The sequence below is a fragment of the Chlorocebus sabaeus genome, chromosome 4, assembly GCF_047675955.1.
Source record: "Chlorocebus sabaeus isolate Y175 chromosome 4, mChlSab1.0.hap1, whole genome shotgun sequence".
Taxonomy (NCBI): domain Eukaryota; kingdom Metazoa; phylum Chordata; class Mammalia; order Primates; family Cercopithecidae; genus Chlorocebus; species Chlorocebus sabaeus.
The window spans coordinates 62268754-62295058 of record NC_132907.1 but is presented as its reverse complement, the minus strand read 5'-3'; the positions used below and the strand labels follow the sequence as shown (position 1 = coordinate 62295058).

Sequence of the window (26305 nt, the reverse complement as noted above, 5' to 3'; positions counted from 1 at the left end):
CTCGCTGTGTCACCCAGGCTGGAGTGCAGTGGCACGATCTCGGCTCACTGTAAGCTCCGCCTCCTGGGTTCACGCCATTCTCCTGCCTCAGCCTCAGAGTAGCTGGGACTACTGGCGCCCGCCACCACGACCGGCTAGTTTTTTGTATTTTTTAGTAGAGACGGGGTTTCACCATGTTAGCCAGGATGGTCTCGATCTCCTGATCTTGTGATCCACCCGCTTCGGCCTCCCAAAGTGCTGGGATTACAGGCTTGAGCCACCGCGCCCGGCCAGTTCCTAGGTTTAAGGAAGAGCTTAGTATAGAGAAAACGTTGGGGAACTAGTATATTTGGAAGATGTTATTCCAGTGGGTGGAATATATTGCACTGAAATACAGAATAAAATTAAAAATTGACAGTGTCAACATATGAGGTCAAAAGCAAGCCAGTATGACATGAGGCACAGGTGAGAAATTTCTAAACGGTCCTGCTACTGAAAGGAGATCCTGAAAGACAGAGAGCAGGCCAGTGATGAGAAGGACTCTGTCCTTTGTGTTTATTTATGTGGAGCGGTGGGGAGGGTGCGGATGGTGGGAAATGGAGTAACTGAGTAGCTAGGGGGAAAAAAGACAACAGAGCTACAACTGTACTATTCCCCGCAAACTTCACCAGATGCAGTTCATACATGCAGGATTTCTGTTCTTTGTGTTTATGTGTGTTAGAGGGTAGAGTAATTGAGAAGCTGGAAGAAAAAGACAACAGAACCACAACTGCACTGTTGCCCGCAAACTCTGCCAAATGCAGCCCATACATACATCATTATCCAATGCAGATTCATCATCGCCCAAGAAGGCAATCTTGAAGTCTGTGCAGACAAGCCTCCCATAGATGCCATGCTGACAGGAATCTTCCTGGACATACTTCAGTACTGTGCTGGCTTCACAAAGCAGCTGTTCACCTGATGGAATCCAAAACAGGTCCTCCTTAAGAGTTCTCAGGGAACACACAATATGTAAACACTGAAGGCTTTCCAGCCCTATTTACATATGGACAAACACACAATACAACACAGGGCTTCAGAACTTTACACTTTTCAGCATGGCAGGAGCTGCAAAAACATAGGAGAGAAGATGAGGCAGAGTGGAAACCACCAAGAAGTGAAATTGAAATGGCTCAGATACACCTCCAGGCAGGACATTTCTATCTTCTCACTGGGAATAATGGAAATGTCCAAACAGGTACTAATGATCTGAGCTGCACTTTCATGCAGAAATCTTAGTGTTTTCATTACTTGACCCAAGCAGATGTTCCACAGAAGCAATACCCTAAGTGAACACAGATGGTCTTGCTCTAGTCTGCCCTAAAAAACGCAGATCCCAAGCCCACTTTCCTGTGAAAGGGGGCAGCTTCTAATACTGGAAGTGCTGAGAGAGAGTGGCAGTGCCTTCCTGGCCATGGGGCTTCCAGGCAGCTTCCATAGATCCAAGAGGTGCTGCAGCCTTCCACAGCATGACCACCCTTGTTCTGGCTCCACGCTGGGAGGAAAACAGAGGTCAGAGGTTTGTGGGGAAAAAACGTGTTTCCTCTCTTTCTTAGTTAAGCGTATTTCCTTTCAGTGCGTCACCTCTCCTGCTCCATCTGCAACACCCAGCTGATATGAGAAACTGCAGTCCCTGGAGACAAAAAGTATCCCTCCTTGCAGTCAAAAAGATGAGGATTGGGGAATAGGTCAGTATTCTCTGCCACCTGGAAGCAGAGGAGTCAAAGAGAAGACTATGGGGGAAATGAAAAACTAAGTATAAATGTTTTGTAACAACAACAACAACAAAAAAACCTAAAGATTTTTCTTCTCATGCAACAGACAACCATCTTCTTGGAATCTCCCTCTTGATAGCTCCTTCAAGGTCTTTAAATTTACTTTTTGGCTCAAAATTTATTTAGTCTACCTTTCAATATGAAAACAAACAGTTTCAGACACTCAGAAGGGACACGTATTATGGTGGTGTTCCCTCATCTTTCAAGGGGTTAATTACCTTGGGCTGAAACACTAAGGAAACACCGGAAGATGGTTCAGTCACTAGGTCAGCCTCTCGAGAGATCACAGTTTGAAGGAAATAATGAAGACAGGGCCTCATTAGGGTTTAAAATAGTCCCAGAAAAAGTGTCTCTGCCAAGTTCATGGGAGAAGACATGTGAGCAAGGTTTCCTGTGCTTTCAACTCCCAATGTGAAACACCTTTTAATGGTAAGGCTCCCCCCAAGACCAGGCCAGCCCCATCCGATGCTCATGTACTAGAGACCAGAAATTAGCATGCACTAGCTAATACAACATTCCTGGTGAGGCCCTCTGCAAACATAGCATGCTGTGCCATAATCAGCTGGTTTATACCATATCAGAGTCTAGAAGCACAAGAGTTGGGAGCTAGAAATGATCTTTGTCTAGTTTACGAAACTAGACTCAAAGAAGTTAACTCTGAACTCACCACTGCACACCTACACCTAGATAAGACTGTGAAGTAATTTAGGAGAGGGGAGAATATGCATAATGCTAAGCTAAAAATAAAATTTCCAAATCTATAACCCCAAGAAGAGGCAAAACAAGAGGAGATACGGTTTAAGTCATCATTATAGAAAAAGTCTTTGACATTTAAAAACATCAAAAAAAGTTACAGAATTCTTTTAGCAAATAAGGTAGATCAGTCAGAAACTTGCACAGATTTATATCCCCTCAATAAACTGGAATAAAATAAAAAGCAGCAGAATAAAGCCTGTATTGTTTTGGGGAAATGTACCTAAAAAAACTTATTTTGAAAAAGCTATTTTGAATTAGGAAAAAGAAAGTAGAAAAAGAATTAAATACATGGATCACAGAATATCCCATATATGGAGAGGATACACCACCAAGTGGTTTCTATTCCTGAACATGGAAATGATTAAAACTTAACTTAAGCTAAAGTCACTGTCCTCTATCTCAAAAATATTCAACCAATCCAGGCTCCTTCACAATGACTGCAGGGTGAAGTGCTGGCAGCCCCAGGGCTGGTAAACCCCAGCGTCCCCAGTACATGTGCTCACATGTACAAGTGGGTATGGACCAAAAGGTAAAGTCACCCACCAATGGTTGCCTTGGGAGGCCATGGCAGTTGAATGGTTTTCCTCAATTTCCTACAGATTGGGGATCAGCATGCTGGAAGAGGCCATATTAAAATGGCCTGAAAAAGGCCTCATTAGATTGTGAAAGCAGTGAGAATATCCCAGGTTTATTTTCATCAGCTTGGGGGAAGAGGAAACAAGAAAAATTCTTTGCAGATGTTGTAACACTCAGACCCAGGTGTGTAGTTATTGAACTAAAAACCTTGATATGTTTGTTCAATTCATTACTGTCATATGTGGGAGGATGAAAACAAAGGAGTTTAAATATAGTAAGGCTAGGGATGATGTAATTTATCATTGGCTTTGCCTTGCATAGGAGTTACTATGCTAACATGACAGTTACCTGGCAACAAGTGAAGAGTTACTTCCTTCTCTGTTACTTCCTTTTCGTTTGTGTGAATTTCCTAAAAGAGAAGAGCAAAGGATATTTTTCTTTGTTTAAGGGTTTAAAATGAATAACATTAAGCTGTGCTTTCAGAATACACACTAAAATATCACATATCCTCAGGAACTTTTCCTTTATGTTACAAGCTACCTTTTCTTTTCTTTTCTTTTTTTTTTTTGAGACAGAGTCTCACTCCGTCGCCAGGCTAGAGTGCAGTGGCGCGATCTCAGCTCACTGCAACATCTGCCTCCCAGGTTCAAGTGATTCTCCTGTCTCAGCCTCCCAAGTGGCTGGGACTACAGGTATGTGCCACCACGCCCAGCTAACTTTTTGTATTTTTAGTGGAGACAGGGTTTCACCTTGTTGGAGAGGATGGTCTTGATCTCTTGACCTCGTGATCTGCCAGCCTCGGCCTCCCAAAGTGCTGGGATTACAGGTGTAAGCCACCATGCCGGGCCCAAGCTAAATACTTTTTAAAAACGTTTTTAACTAAAGGAAGACAGAAAATTCCAAGTTATGGATATTTAATGTATTAAACTAATTATTTAGGACCGATAACTAGTAGCTGTCCCAAGTAGAGGTGGAAAGGCAGGCGCTTCTTATCTCTCCTTATCTAAGGAACAACTTGAAATGTCACACAGCAAAGCAAGGTTCCTCAAACGCACAAAGAAAAGAGATGGCAACGGCCGGGCGCGGTGGCTCACGCCTATAATCCCAGCACTTTGCAAGGCCGAGGTGGGTGGATCACCAGGTCAAGAGATGGAGACGATCCTGGCTAACACAGTGAAACCCCGTCTCTACTAAAAATACAAAAAATTAGCCAGGGGTGGTGGAGGGCGCCTGTAGTCCCAGTTACTCAGAAGGCTGAGGCAGGAGAATGGCGTGAACCCGGAGGCGGAGCTTGCAGTGAGCCGAGATCGCGCACTGCACTCCAGCCTGCGCGGCAGAGCCAGACTGCATCAAAAAAAAGAAAAGAAAAGAAAAGAAACGAGATGGCCCGGTGTGGTGGCTCAACCTGTAATCCCAGCACTTTGGGTGGCCGAAATGGGCAGATCACTTGAGGTCAGGAGTTTGAAACCAGCCTGGCCAACATGGCAAAACCTCGACTCTACTAAAAATACAAAAATTAGCCAGGCATGGTGGCGGGCACCTGTAATCCCAGCTACTTGGGAGGCTGGGGTAGGAGAAACACTTGAATCCCAGGGGCAGAGGTTGCAGTGAGTCGAGATTATGTCACTGTACTCCAGCCTGGGTAACAGTGAGACTCTGTCTCAAAAAAAAAAGAAAAAAAAGGAGACAACATGCCACAGCATGATCTCCTCTCCTCCCAGTGAGGATCAAGGGTTGAAAGCAAAAGATGATGTGTTCTTGAGAGAATATGGACATATGAATAAGGCTCAAAGGTAAAAATAGGAAAACATGAATGTATTGAGTCAGTACTGATCCAGCTAATCTATAGCACACCAGGGCTCAGTAAAGAGAGCTGGAACATTCTTTGTCCCTTCAAAGTTACCTAAAACCACAAGACAGTGCCAAGAGATATAATCATTTCTAATAGAGAATCAAGGCCAGGTTCTGTGTCACTGCTTCTCAGTAAAAATATATTCAAGTGCCTCTATTTGGGGCTTAGTATTTACTGGATATTCAAAGATAATTAATTACAAACATGAATGAATTAACAGACCAAAGCAATGATCATATATGGCTGTTAACATAACAAAGAGAGACACCACAGGCCTCCTAATAAAGTGCACCGCACCATCCATGAAGCGTTCTTGCCAAAATATCTAACCTCAATCTCTTTGAACTTCCATGGCAATCAGCCAATTTATCAAAAACACTGGGACAGAGAAACATGTTAAATAATAGTGGGGATATAATCAGTCAAATTCTGATTGTGGAAAATTCTACAAGACACAACCAGTTTCGTCAACAAATAAAATCAGATTTTTTTTTTTTTTTTTTGGTAGAAGGCCCTGGGTGGGAAGTTTTCTGAATTTGTTAATTCAGACTGAAATATGGCATTAGAAGAAACTTGGGTACAGCCTATCTTGAGGTTGAAGAAGAATGTTATGGCTTTTCCTGAGAACCCATTTTTGAGCATCGAGTAAATTGGAGGTGATAAGATGCCAATAAACCAAGTCCATCTGAGGCAGTGTGGTCAGATCACATGGGGAGCTTGTTATCTAAACACTCTCTGGCACCCATAAGCCTGCGGACTTACAGGGCAGGGATGCAGGCTGGCCCTCTGATTTTGTAAAAAGTTCCCCAGATGATTCTGAAGTATTGGTCTGGGGCTTAAGCAAGAGGAACTATTGTTGCGTGTTAAAAACGATGAGTGTTTTGGTAATTTAAAAATTCTTGGCCAGGTGTGGTGGCTCATGCCTGTAATCCCGGCACTTTAGGAGGCCTAGGTGGGCAGATTACCTGAGGTCAGGAGTTTGAGACCAGCATGGCCAACATGGCAAAACCCCGTTTCTACTAAAAATACAAAAAAATTAGCCGGGCATGGTGACGGGCACCTGTAATCCCAGCTGCTCAGGAGGCTGAAGCAGGAGAATTGCTTGAACCCAGAGGCAGCGGTTGCAGTGAGCCAAGATCGTGCCACTGCACTCCAGCCTGAGCGACAAAAGTGAGACCTGGTCTCAAAAAAAAAAAAAAAAAAAATTATCATTGCGAGTTTTCCTCATGTTATTGACAAAGAACTAAATTAAAGCACAATTTTTTTTTTTTTTTTGAGACGGAGTTTCACTCTTGTTGCCCAGGCTGGAGTGCAATGGTGCAATCTCAGCTCACTGCAACCTCTGCCTTCTGGGTTCAAGGGATTCTCCTGCCTTAGCCTCCCAGGTAGCTGGGATTACAGGCATGCACCACCATGCCCGGCTAATTTTGTAGTTTTAGTAGAGACAGGGTTTCTCCATGTTGGCCAGGCTGGCCTCGAACTCCCGACCTCAGGTGATCCACCCACTTGGCCTCCCAAAGTGCTGCGATTACAAGTGTGAGCCACCACAGCCAGCAAAGCACAATTTTATTTTTATTTATTTTTAGTTTTTTGAGAGGCAGTCTTGCTCTGTTGTCCAGGCTGGCGTGGTATGATCTCGGCTCACTGCAACCTCTGCCTCCTGGGTTCAAGCGATTTTCCTGCTTCAGTCTCCCAAGTAGCTGGGATTACAGGTACCTGCCACCAAGCCCAGCTAATTTTTGTATTTTTAGTAGAGCTAGGCTTGCTGGGCGTGGTGGCTCACGACTGTAATCCCAGCACTTTGGAAGGCTGAGGCAGGAAGATCACCTGAGGCCAGGAGTTCCAGACCAGCCTGACCAACATGGAGAAACCCCATCTCTACTAAAAATACAAAATTAGCTGGGGTGGTGGTACATGTCTGTAATCCCAGCTACTCGGGAGGCTGAGGCAGGAGAATCGCTTGAACCTGGGAGGCGGAGGTTGCAGTGAGCCGAGATTGCGCCATTGCACTCCGGCCTGGGCAACAAGAGCAAAACTCCGTCTCAAAAAAAAAAAAAAAAAAAAACAAGTTATGGCTGGGCGCAGCAACTCACACCTATAATCCCAACACTTCGGGAGGCTGAGGTGGGAGGACTGCTTGAGCCCAGGAGTTTGAGACGGGCTTAGGAAATACAGTGAGACTCATCTCTACAAAACAAACCAAAAAATTAAAATATCATCCAGGCACGGTAGTACAAAAGCCTGAAGTCCCAGGTACCTGGGAGGCTGAGGTTAAAAGATCACTTGAGGCCAGGAGGTCAAGGCTGCAGTGAGCCATGACTGCACCACTGCATTCCAGCCTGGGAAACAGAGCAAGACCCTATCTCAAAAAAAGTTACTAACCAAGGATCTGCAAGCCCCATTAAACTCACGGCCTACACTCTTCACCGCTATGTACCATTCTAACAAACATGGTCTCCAGTTTCCCATTGCAAAAGAGAAAATCAGTGTAGCATCCATTGCTTGTGAAGGAAACTCTTACTACAAAATTGATCAGAACAAGTAAGAAAAATTCCGTTAGGAGAACTGTACTTCACGTTCAAGGATCTGTCACACACAGCAGCAGTCCCCAACCTTTTTGGAGCTAGGGATTGGTTTCACAGAAGACAATCTTTCCACGGACCTGGGGTTGCTGGCAGAGGGGCAGGGGATGATTTTGGGATGAAACTGTTCTACCTCAGATCATTAGACATTACTTATATTCTCATAAGGAGTGTGCAACCTAGATCCCTTGCATGTGCAGTTCACAATAGAGTTCATGCTCCTATGAGAAACTAATGCTGCCACTGATCTCACAGGAGGTGGGCTCAGGAGGTAAAGCTGCTGCCCCCTACTCCTACATTCACCTCCTGCAGTGCTGCCACAGACTAGTACCAGTCCCCAGTCTGGGGGGTGGGGACATACAGGACAAAAGCATATGGACGTTAAAGTCAACTGCCACTCCTGAGGACTTGCTGAGAGGCAGTCTGGTGGTTTTTACTTCACTGGTTCTTGAAAAGCCAATTCTTTGGATTCTTACCAAGTTCACATTCAGAGTGCACATCATCTCAAATGTGTGATGATCCTGGGGCACCTTAGGAGAGGTAGAAAAGAACTGGGGTGGGGTGTGTGGGGGTACAATGAAGCTCTCATAGGTCAAAACGCTTAGAAATGCTCCTATCAGCTTTAAATCAAAAACTGAAATTGTTGTTCTCAGATTAATTTTATCTAGCCAGAGGGACAAATTCTAAGAAGCAACATCTCTAAAGGTTCCAAAACAATTTATTTCCATTGCATTTGACACCAAAGTGCTAAAAGGACATAACACAGACATTTCATTTCCTAAAAGTTACCCTACTTTTCTAGAATGAACACTTAATACTCATTTTTTCCAGCTAAGTAGAAAATCTGAGGGAGAAAATGAATTTGCATCTACATATTAGGTAGGTATCCATGTATATCTTAAAACAAAATTTTTTAAAGTAGAAAGTTGTATTTTTTATGCAGCATAGTACTAATAATTTAAGTTTTTGTCTTTCTGTATGTTTCTCCAATATTTTCTCTGTGCATGTGCTAAAAACAGAATACTGACCTGGGGCCACAGCCCAAACATGGCTCTGGCATCCACAGACATGACTTTGGTCAAGTCATTTAAACTAACTGAGCGTCAGTTTCACTTTCCTCCAGTATAATAAAATGGAAACAATACTACCTAGCATGAGAGCTTTAAGAGATACATACATCACTTCAACTTCCTGACACAGGTACTGGGTAATGTAATTTGTTATAGTTGTCTGGGGTAGCAGGATCTGTGCTTCTGCTTGATTTCCTTTCATGAGTAAACAAAGAGCAGGGGAATTATTCAAGAATCTGTCGGCAGGGTGTGGTGGCTCACACACACTTTGGGAGACCGAGGTGATCACTTGAGGCCAGGAGTTTGAGAACAGCCTGGCCAACAGGGTAAAACCACATCTCTACTGAAAATACAAAAATTGGCCAGGTATGGCGGCGTATGCCTGTAATCCCAGCTACTCGGGAGGCTGAGGCACGAAAATAGCTTGAACCCGGGAGGTGGAGGTTGCAGTGAGCTGAGATTGCGCCATTACATTCCAGCCTGGGCAACAGAAGGAGGCTCTATCATTAAAAAAAAAAAAAAAAAAAAAAAAAAACTGTTACATGAGACCAATAACTTCTACTTTTCTCCCAGACCTGTTTCCCATATTAAACTAAATTGACTCTACTCAGGAGGTCTCACAATTCTTTTTTCTGTAGATCAGGAATTCCTGAAATTAGCAACACTGAAGTTGGCCCTCAACCTGTAAGACTTTAACTACATTAGGAATATCCAAAGCCATGGAAAAGGAAATAGTATTTTTCTATTAATAGGATTTATCTTCTAGCAGCACACCATGATTTATGTCTGGTCATTATGCATCTTATCTTTCGCAACAGAAGGCACTTTGAACCCTCTACAAGACCAAAAGGGTAGAACAATGGTTCTTAAAAAACCACATCCGGGCCGGGCATGGTGGCTGTAATCCCAGCACTTTGGGAGGCTGAGGCAGGTGGATCACAAGGTGAGGAGTTCGAGACCAGCCTGACTAACATGCTGAAACCATCTCTACTGAAAATATAAAAATTAGCCGGGCATGGTGGTGCACGCCTGTAATCCCAGCTATTCAGGAGACTGAGGCAGGAGAATCACTTGAACCCAGGAGGTGGAGGTTGCAGTGAGCCAAGATCATACCATTGCATTCCAACCTGGGAGACAGAGTGAGACTCCGTCTCGAAAAAAAAAAAAAAGAGACCACATCCAAGGAAGGACTTGCTTGGGCATGCACACACAAAAAAGCTTTCTCAGCTATTAATTTTGTTGACAGTAGATCAAGCTGCAAAAAGGTGGTAACAAATTGAGAATAGAAACCTATATAAGCACTGGAGCACTGGAATTTAAAGTGCCACACTGTAATCAGTCATCAAGATTATCAGGCCAGGCGCAGTAGCTCACGCCTGTAATCCCAGCACTTTGGGAGGGCGAGGTGAGCAGATCACGAAGTCAGGAGATCGAGACCATCCTGGCTAACATGGTGAAACCCCGTCTCTACTAAAAATACAAAAAATTAGCCAGGTGTGGTGGCGGGTGCCTGTAGTCCGAGTTACTCTGGAGGTTGAAGCAGGAGAATGGCGTGAACCCGGGAGGTGGAGCCTGCAGTGAGCTGAGATCACGAAACTGCACTCCAGACTTGGTGACAGAGCGAGACTCCGTCTCAAAAAAAAAAAAAAAAAAAAAAAAAAAAAAAAAAAAAAAAATTCACGAGTATCTAATCCTTCTCTGATTAATACTTCAAAAAAAATTATAAATATACACTATGCAATTCTTACAGATAAATCAACTCAGGAAAAAAACAAATACCATCATCACCACTATCAACTGCTTCCCCTCGCAAACAAAAATCCATACCAGTCCCAAGAAAAGAAATAACCTAGAGGACTCCAAAAAATCAGGGTATACAAATAAGAATCATAAAGAAATCCTCTCCTCAAAAATATATTTAATTGGAGTTTTTCTTTGAATTTGGTTTTCAGAAGTTACCTGTTCGGGTGGGTAGGAAGGACGGAATAGAGAGTATTCACTGGCAATGTCTATAGTCTCTTCATCCCTATATTTCACAATCGCTTTTTGAACTCCACAAGAAAAACAAAGAAAGAACTGACAAATATGGAGCTAATATATTTCAATATTCTTAGGAGAAAACAGATGTACCATTCTTTGCTTGTTGATCCCAGGAAAATGAACATAGTTGAATGAAGGAGAGGAGAGGTGGATACTAACAAGGTACAGGAGCACCTGCATCTGGATGTGCTGAGCCCTACATGTGGATCTTGGAGTGGGTTCCCCTTGAATTCCCCTATATGCATCCTACTCCTAACCATGCTGTATTCTGAACATGTATAAACTGTTGTCTTCATTGGCAAATTTGTTGGACGAGTGATTAAAGGCTGTCCAACCTTTATAACTGAATGAGTAAATATAATCTCTTCCTTAGTAGCATTACAAATTACTACACTGTGACCAAGAGTCACTTGTGTACTGTAGAAATCACGGATGTCCAATCTGTGAATGTCAAAGTCTACTGTTCCTTTTTCCAAAGTGGGTACTGGGCCAGCCCTTACTGAGGTTGAGAAGTGAATAACAACAAACATTTCTTGGGCTGTAAAGTGCCAGCTACTGTCTAAAAAGCTTTATATTTATTTATTAACTCATTTGATCCTCACAGCAAACCTCTGCAATAGAGTTATTATACCCATGATTGTCTCCATTTTATAGATGAAGACACCCTGCTAGTATGTGGCACAGGTGAAAGTCAAACCCAGGTATCCTGGCCCAGTCTGCGTTCTTATTCGATGCCACACTGTCATGTGGAAAGAAGGAATGAAAGGAAAAAGAACAAGGCAGAATGATCAGTGAAGTACCTGCTAGATCCACCTGAAACCAGGTCAAAGCGAGCAACACAAAGTGACCAGGGAAAGCCTCAAATGAGAGTTATAGAGAGGCCAAAGGAAGCTAAAGGGAAAAGAACAACAAAAGATACCTACACCCGACCTAAGTGACACTGGCCAGCTGCATGAAGAAGAACCTTGAGGCTCCTCAACGACTACTGAAAGAGTTACCTCTTAGGACTCACTCCACTGGGTCCTCTGAGGCATGAGTCTCTAATTTTCATCCCAACCGGCTCGAGAGTTCAGTGGGACTCCAGGCAAGGCTCTAACCATGAATAACACTGGTATGTATGCCTGAGCAATTCTTGCTTCCTTTCTTTTTTTTTTTTTTTTTTTTTTTTGAGACGGAGTCTCGCTCTGTCGCCCAGGCTGGAGTGCAGTGGCCGGATCCGGTGCAGTAGCTGATGCCTGTAATCCTAGCACTGTTGGAGGCTGAGGTGGATCGACCTGATTACTTGAGCTTAAGAATTCGAGACCAGCCTGGGCAACACGGCCAAACCCCATTTCCACAAATTTTTATTATTATTTTTGTTAATTAGCCAGGCATGGTGGCATGTGCCTGTAGTCCCAGCTACTCAGAAGGCTGGGGTGGGAGAATCACCTCAGCCTGGGAGGTCAAGGCTGTAGTGAGCCATGATTGCACCACTGCGCTCCAGCCTGGGTGACAGAGCAAGACCCTGTCTCAAAAAAAAAAAAAAAAAAAAAAAAAAAAGAAAAGAAACAATAGCTAGGCTTAGCCACTAATATGGATGGCATCACCAGATGCTCTACTCATATTGCAATATACTGGAAAAGGGAGGATTCCTCTAACGCTTAATGGAAAGACTATAACTCGTGAAGCCTGTTCAGAGAGAGCAGTGGAAAGGCCCAGCACATCACAGGATCTAAGAGCCAATTCAACCAGCATCCAGTAAGAGCTGCCTGTGTACTATCCCTGTTCTTTGGTGTGGTGGGAGCTTCTTAAACCATAAACCAGTTTTAGAGAAGGGCCCAGAGTTGCCCTTAAGCCTCTGTGCCTTGACCTCTGACACTCCCTACCAACTGCCTAGTTAGCAGATGTTGACAACCTTACTTCTGCAGCTGTGAAACATGAGGTAACATTCCTCACTGATTCCATAAACTATCATGTTCAATGTGCAGCAAAAAGGCAGAAAAGGTATAGTTCTTTAATACTCAAGCAGAACTGGTTCTACTGGTTAGGCTGACAGACTTTTCTTAAAAAACTAACTCTGAAAATTATGCAAATTTTCAACAAATGCATTAGTTAAAAATGGTCTACGTGCTTCGTATAGCACCTCTTGCTACTCCATTTGAATCTGAACAAAGCTTGCCATTGTGGCACAAAGGAAAGGCAAAAACTGCTGGCACCAGGATCACAGCACGTCCAGGTTTTCTAAACTAGAATATCTCAGTGGGGCTTAAATTCAATTAGAACAGAAGCATGGGCTGGGCACAGTGGCTCATGCCTGTAATCCCAGCACTTTGGGAGACCAAGGCAGGTGGATCACTTGAGGTCAGGAGTTCGAGACCAGCCTGGCCAATATGGTGAAACCCCATCTCTACTAAAATTATAAAACTTAGAGGGGTGTGGTGGCATACACCCAGCTACTCAGGAGGCCGAGGCAGAAGAATTGTTTGAACCTGGGAGACGGAGGTTGTAGTGAGCCGAGAGCATGCCACTGCACTTCAGCCTGGGTGACAGAGCGAGATTCCATTTCAAAAAAAAAAACAGAAGCATGACAGCCTCAAGTCATCCTTCTGCTTTGGCCTCCCAAAGTGCTGGGGTTACACGTGTGAGCCACCCTGCCCGGCCACTGTTAATTCCTTATTTCAACATTTACTCCAATGTTAAGGCTACTTTTTATTTGTTTATTTTAATTTTTAAAAAAAGATGAAGACATGAAAAGTAAGTATTCCAGTTTCTGCAAGTTTTCCCCTACAGATCAAAAGAAACTGGCTACATCTGTTCTGGATCCCACTGTCAGTATCAGCAATTCCCAGAACCCACAGCTGCGACTACCCTCACATCATCTAAGAACCTCGCCCATGCTGAGCCACAAGCACTCCCATTCTGGCAATGTCTAGGCCAGACAAGAGATGAGAATTTGAGAACTGCCACCCATTCTTTAGCAAGTTTATGGCCCAAAGGAGACACACCTACTGGAACCCGTATCACACAGCTGGTACAGCATCAAAAAAGTTGCCAACCTGATCTCGTCTCAGAACTATGTTTCTGAGGAGTGGCCCAAAATCACAGGGCTCCAGTGGGCCTGAGTCAATACTTAAGTTGTGTATCTGGTTACTCAGAGTTGCAAAATGACCCATCTCTAATATATACCAATTCATTTCAACAAATAGCTCCTGAACATGTTAAGCACCAAACACTAAGGATAAAATGATGAATAAGGCCAGGCACAGTGGCTCATGTCTATAATCCCAGCACTCTGGGAGGCCCAAGGCAAGTGGCTCACTTGAGCCCAAGAGTTAAAGACCAGCTTGGGCAACATGGCGAAGCCTTGTTTCTATAAAAAATATAAAAATTAGCAGGGCATGGTGGCATGCACCTACAGTCCCAGCTACTCAGGAGGCTGAAGTAGGAGGATCACCTTGAACCTGAGGAGGTGGAGGCTGCAGTGAGCTGTGATTATGCCACTGCACTCCAGTGTGGGTGACAGAGTAAGACTCTGTCTCCAAAAAATAAGTAATAAGATGATGAATAAGAATTGCCTTTTATTAGCCAGGCATGGTGGCACACTCTTATCCCAGCTACTCAGGAGGCTGACATGGAAGGATTGGTTGAAAGTTGAGGCTGCACGGAGCCATGATTGTGCCACTGTACTCCAGCCTGGGTGACAAAGTGAGACCCTATCTTTAAAAAAAAAAAAAAAAAAAAAAAAAAGGACTGACTTTTGCCCTCATGAAATTCAGATGACAAAAAATAACTAGAATACTGAGTAAATACTGAGTAATGGGTGCTGTAAGTACTAGAAACCTACAAAAGATTCTATCTCTACACATCATCTCATTTATTCCTCAGAGCTTAGTTAACTACTATTATTCTTTCATTTTAGAGATGGGGAAAATGAGACTAAGCCAGGTAAAGAGAAGTGGGTCTCAAGCCTTTACCCAAAAGGCTTTACTTGACAAGGGTTCATCTGACGAGGGTTGTACTCTCAACCACAATACAACCTGCCTCCCGCTGCCGACCATGCCTCCTCCTCCTGGGCACTGCTCCTCTCCTTGAGTTCACATGCTCTTTTATTTACTGAATGATCATCTCTTATGCACCTGCTCTCTTCCACACACAGCAAACACAGGAATGAACACAACACACAGCACCTAAGTCCCCAGAGAACACAGGAGTCTGACAGCCTTGATAGAAACATGCTATGTTAGAGGAAATACAGGGTACAATGGAAACACTTTGAAACACTGAACTACATTCAGAAAGGGTCAAACAAGACTGCTGCACTCAGGAAGTGTCATTTATAGAGACCTGAAAATGAACAGAAATTAGTTCCAGGCAGAATGTCCATGTGATGGTAATACTGAGTGTCAACCTGATTAAAGGATGCAAAATATTGATCTTGCAGAACATTTGAGTCAGTGGGCTGGGAAAGGCAGACCCAGCCTTAATCTGGTGGACACAATCTATATCAGCTACCAGTAAATATACAGCAGGCAGAAAAACATGAAAAGGTGAGACTGGCCTAGCTTCCCAGCCTACATCTTTCTGCTGTGCTGGATGTTTCCTGGCCTCAAACATCAGACTCCAAGTTCTTCAGTTTTGAGACTTCGACTGGCTCTCCTTGATCCTCAAGCTTGCAGATAGCCTATTGTGGGACCTTGTGATTATGTAATTTAATATGTAATAAACTCCCCTTTATATATATACACATACATACATATATCCTGTTAGTTCTGTCCATCTAGGAACCCTAATACAGATTTTGGTACCAGGAGTGGTTCTAGAAGACAGAATATTAAGGATGGCGTTCTTTCATTCGTAGTGGGGTTTCGGGAGTTGGCTGCTTAATATAATTAGACCCAAAAATGCTAAGGACTCTACTGCTAATGGAAATAGAGAACACTGATAGTCCTTGGCATGAACTATTTAGAAAGTTATGCAAAACAAATGCATTTGACACTTCTGATTCATCGCTCATGAAAGGCAAGGAGTTCAATGACTCTATATATGATACCTTTGACCATACACGGAGAACCAAGGAACATAATGAAGCTGGTTGGTTGTTCCCAAGTTCAGTGGACAAAGTGATGAAAGAAAATGATGAACTCAGTGATTCTATCTCCCAGCTTCAGAAGCAGATACTGAGCCTCAAATCTGCTAAGACTGTCCTGAGTGAGAGTCTCATCTCCGGCAGAGAAAGAGCTGAAATTGTGGAAAAACAGACACAAGCTCCTACCATGCGAGTGGCTGACCTGCAACGAAAGGTGCATGCACAGCCTCGCCAGGTGTCTACTGCTAAAGTGAAGGCGTTCATGGGAAAAGAATGGGATCCTGCAACTTGGAATGGGAATGTGTGGGAGGACCCCGATGAAGCTGGGGACACTGAGCTTGTAAACTCTCATGAACGTTTTTTTGCCAGAAGGAACAGCTTCCCATCCCCAGTAGTGGCAACATCCCCTCCCTGACCCATACTGCCATCAGCCTTTCCACCTTTGTCTGAGATAAACTCTGCGCTGCCTGAGGCAACACTGATGGCCTCCCGAGGCAGATGCCAGGCAAGATAATGTTGATTCTCCTCAGGACCCACCCCCAACACCCTTGTTTGTTTCTAGACCTATAACTAAAGTCCCAGCGGGTGAGGTGAGGTTGAGACTGTGACCCGTGATGAGGTGCACACTTGAAAATAACTGCTTGAGTTCTCTAATTTATATAAACAGAAATCTGGAGAATAGGCATGGGAATGGATATTAAGGGTATAGGATAATGGTAGAAGAAGCATAGATTTAGATGAGGCTAAATTTATTGATTTGAGCCCACTAAGCAGGGACTCTGCTTTTAATGTTGCAGCTCGGGGAGTTAAAAAAGGTTCTAATAGTTTATTTGCTTGGTTAGCTGAAATATGGATTAAAAGATGGCCCACTATGAATGAGCTGGAAATGCCTGATCTCCCTTGGTTTAATGTAGAGGAAGGGATCCAAAGGCTTAGGGAGATTGGGATGGTGGAGTGGATTAGTCACTTTAGACCTACTCATCCCAGCTGGGAGGGTCCAGAAGATATATCCTTGACCAATGCTTTGCAAAACAGATTTGTGAGGGCAGCACCTGCATCTTTGAAGAGCCCTGTAATTGCTCTTCTCTGTATGTCAGATCTAACAGTGGGAACTGCAATCACTCAACTACAAAATTTAAATACAATGGGAATAACTGGATGCCCAGGTGGCAGGGGCCAAGTGGCAGCACTCAACTGTCAAAGACAAGGTGTCCGCAGCTACTGTAATAGACAGCAGAGACAAAGCAGCAATCAGAATAGTCTGACTCGCGTAGAGCTCTAGCATTGGCTAAATAACCATGTTCTTCCTAGAAGTGAAACTGATAGGAAGTCTATTGCATTCCTACTTAATTTATATAAACAGAAAACTTCCAGGTCAAATGGACAAAAGACTAGTTTGAATTATAAAAACAGAGAATCATGGCCCCTCAATAAATTTCCAGACTTGAGCCAGTTTACAGACCCAGAACCCCTTGAAGGAAGGGGAGGCCGGGTCCCCTTGAGGAAGGACCCCACTACATTACCGACTCAGTGACTTTCTCATCCTTCCCCAAGGAGACCTCTTTACCAGGGTAAGTGTGCACTAGGGACAGGGAAATGATCAGACATTTCAGGGACTAACGGACACTGGTTCTGAGCTGATGATTCCAGGGTACCCAAAGTGTCACTGTGGTCTTCCAGTTAAAGTAGAGGCTTATGGAGGTCAGGAAATTAATGGAGTTTTAGCTCGGGTCTGACTTACGGTGGGTCCAGTGGGTCCCCAGAATCATGCTGTTATTTTCCCAGTGCCAGAATGTATAATTGGCATAGACATACTTAGCAGCTGGCAGAACCCCCACACTGGCTCCCTGACTGGTAGGGTGAGGGCTATTATGGTGGGAAAGGCTTAACAGAAGCCGTTAGAGCTACCTCTACCTAGAAAAATAGTAAACCGAAAACAATATTGCATCCCTGGAGGGACTGCAGAGATTAACGCCACCATCAAGGACCTGAAAGATGCAGGGGTGGTGATTCCCACATCCCCATTCAACCCTCCTATTTGGGCTGTGCAGAAGACAGATGGATCTTGGAGAATGACAGTGGATTCTCATAAGCCTAACCAAGAAGTGACTCCAGTTGCAGCTGCTTGAGCAAATTAACATATCTCCTGGTCCCTGGTAAGCAGCCATTGACTTGGCAAATGTCTTTTTCTCCACTCCTGTCCGTAAGGCCCACCAGAAGCAACTTGCCTTCAGCTGGCAAGACCAACAATATACCTTCACTGTCCTACCTCAGGGGTATATCACCTCTCCAGCTTTGTGTCATAATCTTATTCGAAGAGACCTTGATCGCTTTTTGATTCCACAAGGTATCACACTGGTCCATTACACTGATGACATTATCCAAGAAGCAGCAAACACACTGCACTTATTGGTGAGCCATTTTCATGCCAGAGGATGGGAAATAAATCCAACTAAAATTTAGGGAATTTCTGCCTCAGTAAAATTTTTAGGTGTGGGGCCTGTCGAGATAGTCCTTCTAAGATGAAGGATAAGTTGCTACATTTGGCCCCTCCTACAACCAAGAAAGAGGCACAATGCCTAGTGGGCCTATTTGGATTTTGGAGGAAACATATTCCTCATTTGAGTGTGTTACTCCACGCAGCCTATTTATTGAGTGACCCAAAAGGCTGGAAGTTTTGAGTGGGGTCCAGAAAAGCAGATGGCTCTGCAACAAGTCCAGGCTGCTGTGCAAGCTGCTCTGCCACTTGGGCCATAAAACCCAGCTGATCCAATAGTGCTTGAGGTGTCAGTGGCAGATAGGGATGCTGTTTGGAGCCTTTGGCAGGCCTCCATAGGTGAATCACAGTGGAGGCCTCCAGGACTTCGGAGCAAGGCCTTGCCACCTTCTGCAGATAACAACTCTCCTTTTGAAAGACAGCTCTTGCCCATTACTGGGCTTTGGTAGAAACTGAATGTTTGACTATGGGTCAAGTCACCATGCGACCTGAACTGCCTATCATGAATTGGGTACTTTCTGACCCATCTAGCCATAAAGTGGGTCGTGCACAGCAGCATTCCATCATCAGATAGAAGTGGTATATATGTGATTGGGCTCGAGCAGGTCCTGAAGGCACAAGTTACATGAGGAAGCGGCTCAAATACCCATGGTCTCCACTCCTGCCACCCTGCCTTCTCCCCAGCCTGCACCGATGACCTCATGGGGAGTTCCCTATGATCAGTTGACAGGAAGAGAAGACTAGGGCCTGGTTCATAGATGGTTCTGCACGATATGCAGGCACCACCGCAAGTGGACAGTTGCAGCACTACAGACCCTTTCTAGGACATCCCTGAAGGACAACAGTGAAGGGAAACCTTCCCAGTGGACAGAACTTTGAGCAGTGCACCTGGTTGTGCACTTTGCATGGAAAGAGAAATGGCCAGATGTCCAATTATATACTGATTCACAGGCTGTAGCCAATGGTCTGGCTGGATGTTCAGGGACTTGGAAGAAGCATGATCGGAAAATTGGTGACAAAGAAATTTGGGGAAGAGGTATGTGGATGGTCCTCTCTGAGTGGTCAAAAACTGTGAAGAGGCCGGGCGCGGTGGCTCAAGCCTGTAATCCCAGCACTTTGGGAGGCCGAGACAGGCGGATCACGAGGTCAGGAGATCGAGACCATCCTGGCTAACATGGTGAAACCCCGTCTCTACTAAAAAATACAAAAAAACTAGCCAGGCAAGGTGGCGGGCGCCTGTAGTCCCAGCTACTCGGGAGGCTGAGGCAGGAGAATGGCCTGAATCCAGGAAGCGGAGCTTGCAGTGAGCTGAGATCCGGCCACTGCACTCCAGCCTGGGCGACAGAGCAAGACTCCGTCTCAAAAAAAAAAAAAAAAAAAAAAAAAAACTGTGAAGATATTTGTATCTTCATGTGAGTACTCACCAATGGGTGACCTCAGGAGAGGAGCATTTTAATAATCAAGTAGATAGGATAACTCGTTCTGTGGACACCACTCAGCCTCTTTCCCCAGTCACCCCTGTCATCACCCAATGGGTCCATAAACAAAGTGGCCAGGGTGGCAGGGATGGAGGTTACACCTGGGCTCAGCAACATGGACTTCCACTCACCAAGGCTGACCTGGCTACGGCCACTGGCCCAATTTTCCAGCAGCAGAGACCAACACTGAGCCCTCGATATGGCACTATTCCTCAGGGCAATCAGCCAGCTACCTGGTGGCCGGTTGATTATATTGGACCTCTTCTATCATTGAAAGGGCAGAGGCTTGTCTTCACTGGAATATACACGCTGGATATGGGTTTGCCTATCCTGCACACAATGCTTCTGCCAAGACTACCACCCGTGGACTCACAGTATGCCTTATTCACCATCATGGTATTTCACACAGCATTGCCTCTGACCAAGGCACTCACTCTGCAGCTAAAGAAGTGCAGCAGTGGGTTCATACTCATGGAATTCACTGGTCTTACCATGTTCCCCATCATCCTGAAGCAGCTGGATTGACAGAATGGTGTAATGGTCTTTCAAAGTCACAATTACAATGCCAACTAGGTGACAATAATTTGCAGGACTGGGGCAAAGTTCTCTAGAAGGCCGTGTATGCTCAGAATCAGCTTTCAATATATGGTATTCTTTATCCCATAGCCAGGATTCACGGGTCCAGGAATTAAAGGTTAGAAGTGGAAGTGGCACCACTCACCATAACCCCTAATGATCCACTAGCAAAATTTTTGCTTCCTGTTCCCACGACATTATGTTCTGCTGGTCTAGAGGTCTTAGTTCCAGAGGGAGGAACGCTGCCACCAGGAGACACAACAATTCCATTAAACTGGAAGTTGAGATTGCTACCTGGACACTTTGGGCTCCCCCTACCTTTAAGTCAATAGGCTAAGAAGGGACTTACAGTGTTGGCCCGGCTGACTGACCTGGACTATCAAAATGAAATCAGTCTACTCTCCATAATGGAGGTAAGGAAGAGTATGCATGGAATACAGGAGATCCATTAGGGTGTCTCTTAGTATTACCATGCCCTATGATTAAGGTCAATGGGAAACTACAACAGCCCAATCCAGGCAGGACTACAAACGGTCCAGACCACTCAGGAATAAAGGTTTGGTTAACTCCACTAGGGAAAAAACCACAACTTGCTGAGGTGTTTGCTGAAGGCAAAAGGAATACAGAATAAGTAGTAGAAGAAGGTAGTCATCAATACCAGCTACGACTACGTGACCAACTGCAGAAATGAGAATGGTAATTGTCATGAGTATTTCCTCCTCCTTTTGTTAAAAACATGTTTGTGCATATATACATTTGTTTTATTTCCTTTTCCTTTATCATGTGACATAAGATTTATTGACTTCATATTAGCATTTAAGTATTGTTAACTTTCTGTAACGGTATTTGGGTTGGAGATTGGTGAGTTTCCAGTTGTATGAAGGATAGTTGTATTATGTTAGGCATAATTATGACCTTATTATTGTCTTTATTTGAAGATTATGTATGATCTCAGGAGATGTGTATGGGTTCAAGTTGACAAGGGGTGGACTTGTGATGGTTAATACTGAGTGTCAACTTGATTGAATTTAAGGATACAAAATATTGATCCTGGGTGTGGTTGTGAAGGTGTTGCCAAAGGAAATGACCATTTGAGTCAGTGGGCTGGGAAAGGCAGACCCACTTTTAATCTGGTGACCATGATCTAATTAGCTACCAGTGAATATAAAGCAGGCACAAAAAAGGTGAAAAGGTGAGACTGGCCTATCCTCCCAGCCTACATCTTTCTCCCATGCTGGATGCTTCATGCCCTGAAACATCTGATTCCAAGTTCTTCAGTTTTGAGACTCTGACTGGCTCTCCTTGCTCCTCAAACTTGCAGATAGCCTATTGTGGGACCTTGTGATCATGTAAGTTAATACTTAACAAACTCCAAATATATATAGGAGACATATACATATATCTCCTATTAGTTCTGTCCCTCTAGCGAATCCTAATACAGGCCAACATTCACTTTCTTGGACTCCTCTTGGTCAAGTCTCCTTTCCGGGCAGGTCCTCTTCCTTCCTCACAAACCCTGTGTTCCCTGGATGAGCTCTCCCACTCAAAGGTGTTTCAACAGTATAGGCTGATGACTCCCAAGTGGTATTTCACTCGAGATCTGCCTTCAGAGCTCCAGGCCTGGATACCTCAACAGCCTCCTGGCCACCTGCACCAGAATATGTCCCTCAGATCCTTCAAATTGACATTTCAAAATCAGCTCATAACCAACCCTTGCCAAATCTGCTCCTCTGAGCTCTGGTTCAGGACCAGCTCTGTATATGCCTCCAGAACAGCACGTATCCTTTTTTTTTTTTTTTTTTTTTTTTTTTTTAAAGACAGAGTCTCCCTCTGTCACCCATGCAGGAGTTCGGTGGCACGATCTCGGCTCACTGCAACTTCTGCCTCCCAGGTTCAAGAGATTCTCATTCCTGAGCCTCCTTAGTAGCTGGGATTACAGGTGCCCACCATCACATCTGGTTTTTTTTTTCTTTTTTTTTTTTTTTTTAAGTAGAGACGGGGTGTCACCATGTTGGCTAGACTGGTCTCAAACTCCTTACCTCCAGTAATCTGCCCTCCTCGGCCTCCCAAAGTGCTGGGAGTACAGGCGTGAGCCACCACATCCGGCCAAGCATAGCACTTTTCACGCTGAACTGCAAGAGTCTCTTACCTTGTCTGTCTTGCCAACCAATGATACAAACTGAGGGCTGAGGCTGTACCTTTATGGATTTTTAGCCTCAACTCCTAGCATATAATTCCTGACAGACAGTACATTGTCAGTAAGTCTCCTGAAAGAACGGACACATAAAAACATATAAAGAGACAATAATTCTTGATCCTGATAATATTCCTCAATCCTATGCACAGCTCTTGTGAAGTTAAAGAAATTGCTCTATTAAAAATTCCTACCTAAGTGTATTAGTGAACTATTGTCACATTCTTCCGGAAATACATTCTGGTCTCACTAATAAGAGTAGGGGCATAGTCAAGGTCAGACTTTTAATTTGGAGCCTTCTCACTGAGAATACAGACTAAAGACTGAATGGATCCATCCACTATCCAGCCGTAGGAAGCTAAAAACCAAAACAGGATTTGTTTCCTGAAGCTGATTCCCAGGGCTGCTGGTACCCCACTCCTGGCCAGAGGGCTTGGCTCCCTCCAAGCAGGCCTGACTAGCAGGCTCATTCCCCATGCTTCTGAAAGCATGACAGGAGGCAGCTTTGCTGCTGACCACAGCTCTATTCCACTAGCTATGTACTTTTGGCAGTTACAAGCAACAATTACTCTGACAACAAACCAAGAGAACAGCATCTGAAGCCAGGGAGGCAGACATGCAGTAAGAGGCTATCTCGCAACGTCTGGTCTCAAGGTAACAAACCACATACACAAACCCAAATAGGTACCTGGTCTTTCAGTATTCTGCTGTTTACGTGTTATGCAAATCAGTTCTCAGCCCTAAAACATACAGGTTGAATATTCTTAACCCAAACATGACACTCAAAAGGAAGGGATTTTGGATTTTCAGATTTGAAATACTCAACCTGTATTCATTTCAGAGGGCTACTTGGAAACTCCACAAAGCATTTCAGACTAAGCATCTATTATCCACAATGATATATGCCTAAATTAAATACATAAAAATATGTCATTGAAGCTTATTATGTCCACTTTCAATGTCCTATGTCACTCATCTTGACAACAATCTGTATGGTATTTTCATCCCCACTTTACAGATACAGCCAATGAAGTGCTAAGGGTTTAAATAATAAACCCAGGTTCACAGAACTAAATAGATGGTAACGCCAGAACTCAGTATCAGTTCTGACACAAGGCTTAGTACTTTTGAACTTTAAACTCTGTCTTTGTAAAAGCTTTATTAAGGACGGGCACGGTGGCTTATTCCTGTAATCCCAGCATTTTGGGAGGCCAAGGCGGGAAGATCACCTGAGGTCTGGAGTTCGAGACCAGCCTGGCCAATATGGTGAAACCCCATCTCTACTAAAAATACAAAAAAATTTAGCCGGGCATGGTGGCACACGCTTGTAATCCCAGCTACTGGGGAGGCTGAGGCAGGAGAATTGCTTGAACCCAGGAGGCAGAGATTGCAGTTAGCTGAGATCACGCCATTGCACTCCAGCCTGGGCTACACAGTGGCTAATCCCAACATTTTGGGAGGCCGAGGGCGGGAGGATCTCTTGAGCCCAGGAGTTCGAGATCAGCCTGGGTAACATAGTGAGACCTTGTTTCTACAAAAAATGAACAAAACTACCTGGGCGTGGTGTGTGTACCTGTAGTTCCAGCTACTTGGAGGGCTAAGGTAGGAAGGTTGCGGCTGGAGTGAGCTGAGATCACACCACTGCATTACAGTCTGGGCAACGGAGCAAGATCTTGTCTCAAAAAAGAAAGGAAAAAAAAGGTATAATTGGCTGGGCATGGCGATTTACACTTTGCCTGTAATCCCAGTACTTTGGGAGGGTGAGGTGGTGGAGGAGTGGGGATTGCTCGAGGCCATGAGTTTGAGACTAGCCTGGGCAACATAGTGAAACCCTGTCCCTACCAAAAAAAAAAAAACTTAGGGACAATGACATGTGCCTGTAGACTCAGCTACTCAGGAGGCTGAGATGGGAGGATCCCTTGAGCCCAGGAGTTGAAGGTTCCAGTGACCTATGATCATGTTACTGCACTCCAGCCTGGGTGACAGAGGGAAACACTGTCTCTTTAAAAAAAAAAAAAAAAAAAAAAAGATGCAATTTACCAACCATATAATTAACCAAAGTATTTAATATAATGTTTAACAATATAAAGTATTGAAATGGTATTCAGTATATTCAGAGTTCTACAATCATCACCACAATCAATTTTAGCTCATTTTCATCATCCCGAAAGGAATATTCTAAGGCAAAGCACCTCATACCAAAGCTGACCTGTTATTCCCCACTTAATCCCTCTGTTTACATTGTACCCCTAACCCTAGGCAACCACAAATCTTCATCTTTTTTCCTACTACAAAGTAATACCTACAAATGTCCTTTCAGTTGCAACAAGTCTCCAGGGCAGGGGAACAAGCAATGACCTTGGACAATTCATTACCAACAGCTAAGCAATACTTATTCATTTGGCCATTCTAAATCATTTTCTTCACATTTAGACAGATTTTTTCCTGACCTTAGGGTTTTTTGTTTTTATTTTTGTTTTAAGGAAGAGAGTATCTGCTCATTAAGATGCAAACTAAATTCTTCACTCTGTTTTGACAGCTCATCATTTCTTGAAGCACGGTGAAAGCATTACTCATTTATGATTCTTAGCAAGGATCACTCTCACCAGGCATTCGCTAGGCCTTTAAACAATCCCAACACCTCATTAAACTCTCCCTAATAAATCAATCAATTAATTAATTAAATAAAACTAACATTAGAAAAAAAATGTTAAGACCCAAACACCAATATAAGCCTCAGACCCCACAGACCTGATCTCACCAAACTGCTAACTGGTTTGGTTCTCTTATTATCTGTGAACCATTCCCAGAGGGGGTCCGCAAGCTTGATGGGATAAGGACCTGCCTCAGGAAGCAAAAGGTCACACAGAAAAGAAATGGCTAGAGCCAGGGGCCTCCCAAATCCAAGCTAATGCTCCTTCAACAGAATCAGAAGCAGGCAGGATCTTGGCTGCACCTTGAAAGCTGGTTAGGATTTGGATCAGTGGAAGCGGCAAGGAGCGTGGAGGGCTCTTAAATGGGAAGATGACACCATGAAGGCTGCATTCAGCAGAAGGCTGGCTGTGGTGTGTGGGCATCTGGGGGTGGTGCAGATGGGGAGCAGTGGGAAGTGGAACGGCCAGTCAAGCTCTTGTGGTAGGTGGTTGCAGGCACCAGGAAATGCTAGACAGAAGGTGGCCATGGAAATACAGAGAGATCACCACAGAGGGCCCCACAAAGGGCACAGTGGGGGCTGTGACTGGTTTGGCATATGAGTGACTAGGGAAAGAAAGGTGCTGTTGGCAGAAGCTGGGAAGGCTCACTTGAAAGGAGAGGGAAGCCAAGCTGAACCGCAGGCATTAAGCTCTGGACTTAACATACTGCCCAAACCCCAAGTCCTCCTAGAAGCCCTTGAGACAGATGAAGATACTGTTACAGGACAGAAAGGAAATCCATGAAACAACTCACTGAAAAAGAAAACTGTGCAGGAAGGGAGGCCCTCTAGGTAGACTGTAAATGTACCCATGGTGGGTACAGCACAGTCCTATAAGAGGGACAGCATGCCTGGCTCCAGACACACACTTAGAGTGCTGGGGAAGAACAATGCTGGAAGGAAATGAGGTCAAGTCTTGCCACAATCAGGACCTGCACTGGTGGCCCAAAGAACACACACATGAAAGTGAAAACACACACACACACACACACACAGCTGCAGCTTCTGGGGTGGTGAGGAATAATAGCAACTAAATAACATTTAATAAATATTCACTACATGCCAGGTACTGTGTAAACAGCTTTCCATAGATTGCATCACTTAAGACTAACAGCAACCTTATGGGCTAGATAC

At 44.3% G+C, this 26305-nt stretch overlaps 1 protein-coding gene across 1 annotated transcript in view; it reads right to left on the bottom strand.

Moving 5' to 3' along the window:
- Positions 1-26305, bottom strand: part of MTMR12 (myotubularin related protein 12) — an 89142-nt gene that overhangs the window by 48931 nt on the left and 13906 nt on the right. Inside the window, 2 exon segments of the mRNA XM_007961296.3 lie at positions 794-936; positions 3474-3534. Coding sequence (XP_007959487.2) covers positions 794-936; positions 3474-3534 — 204 coding nt within the window.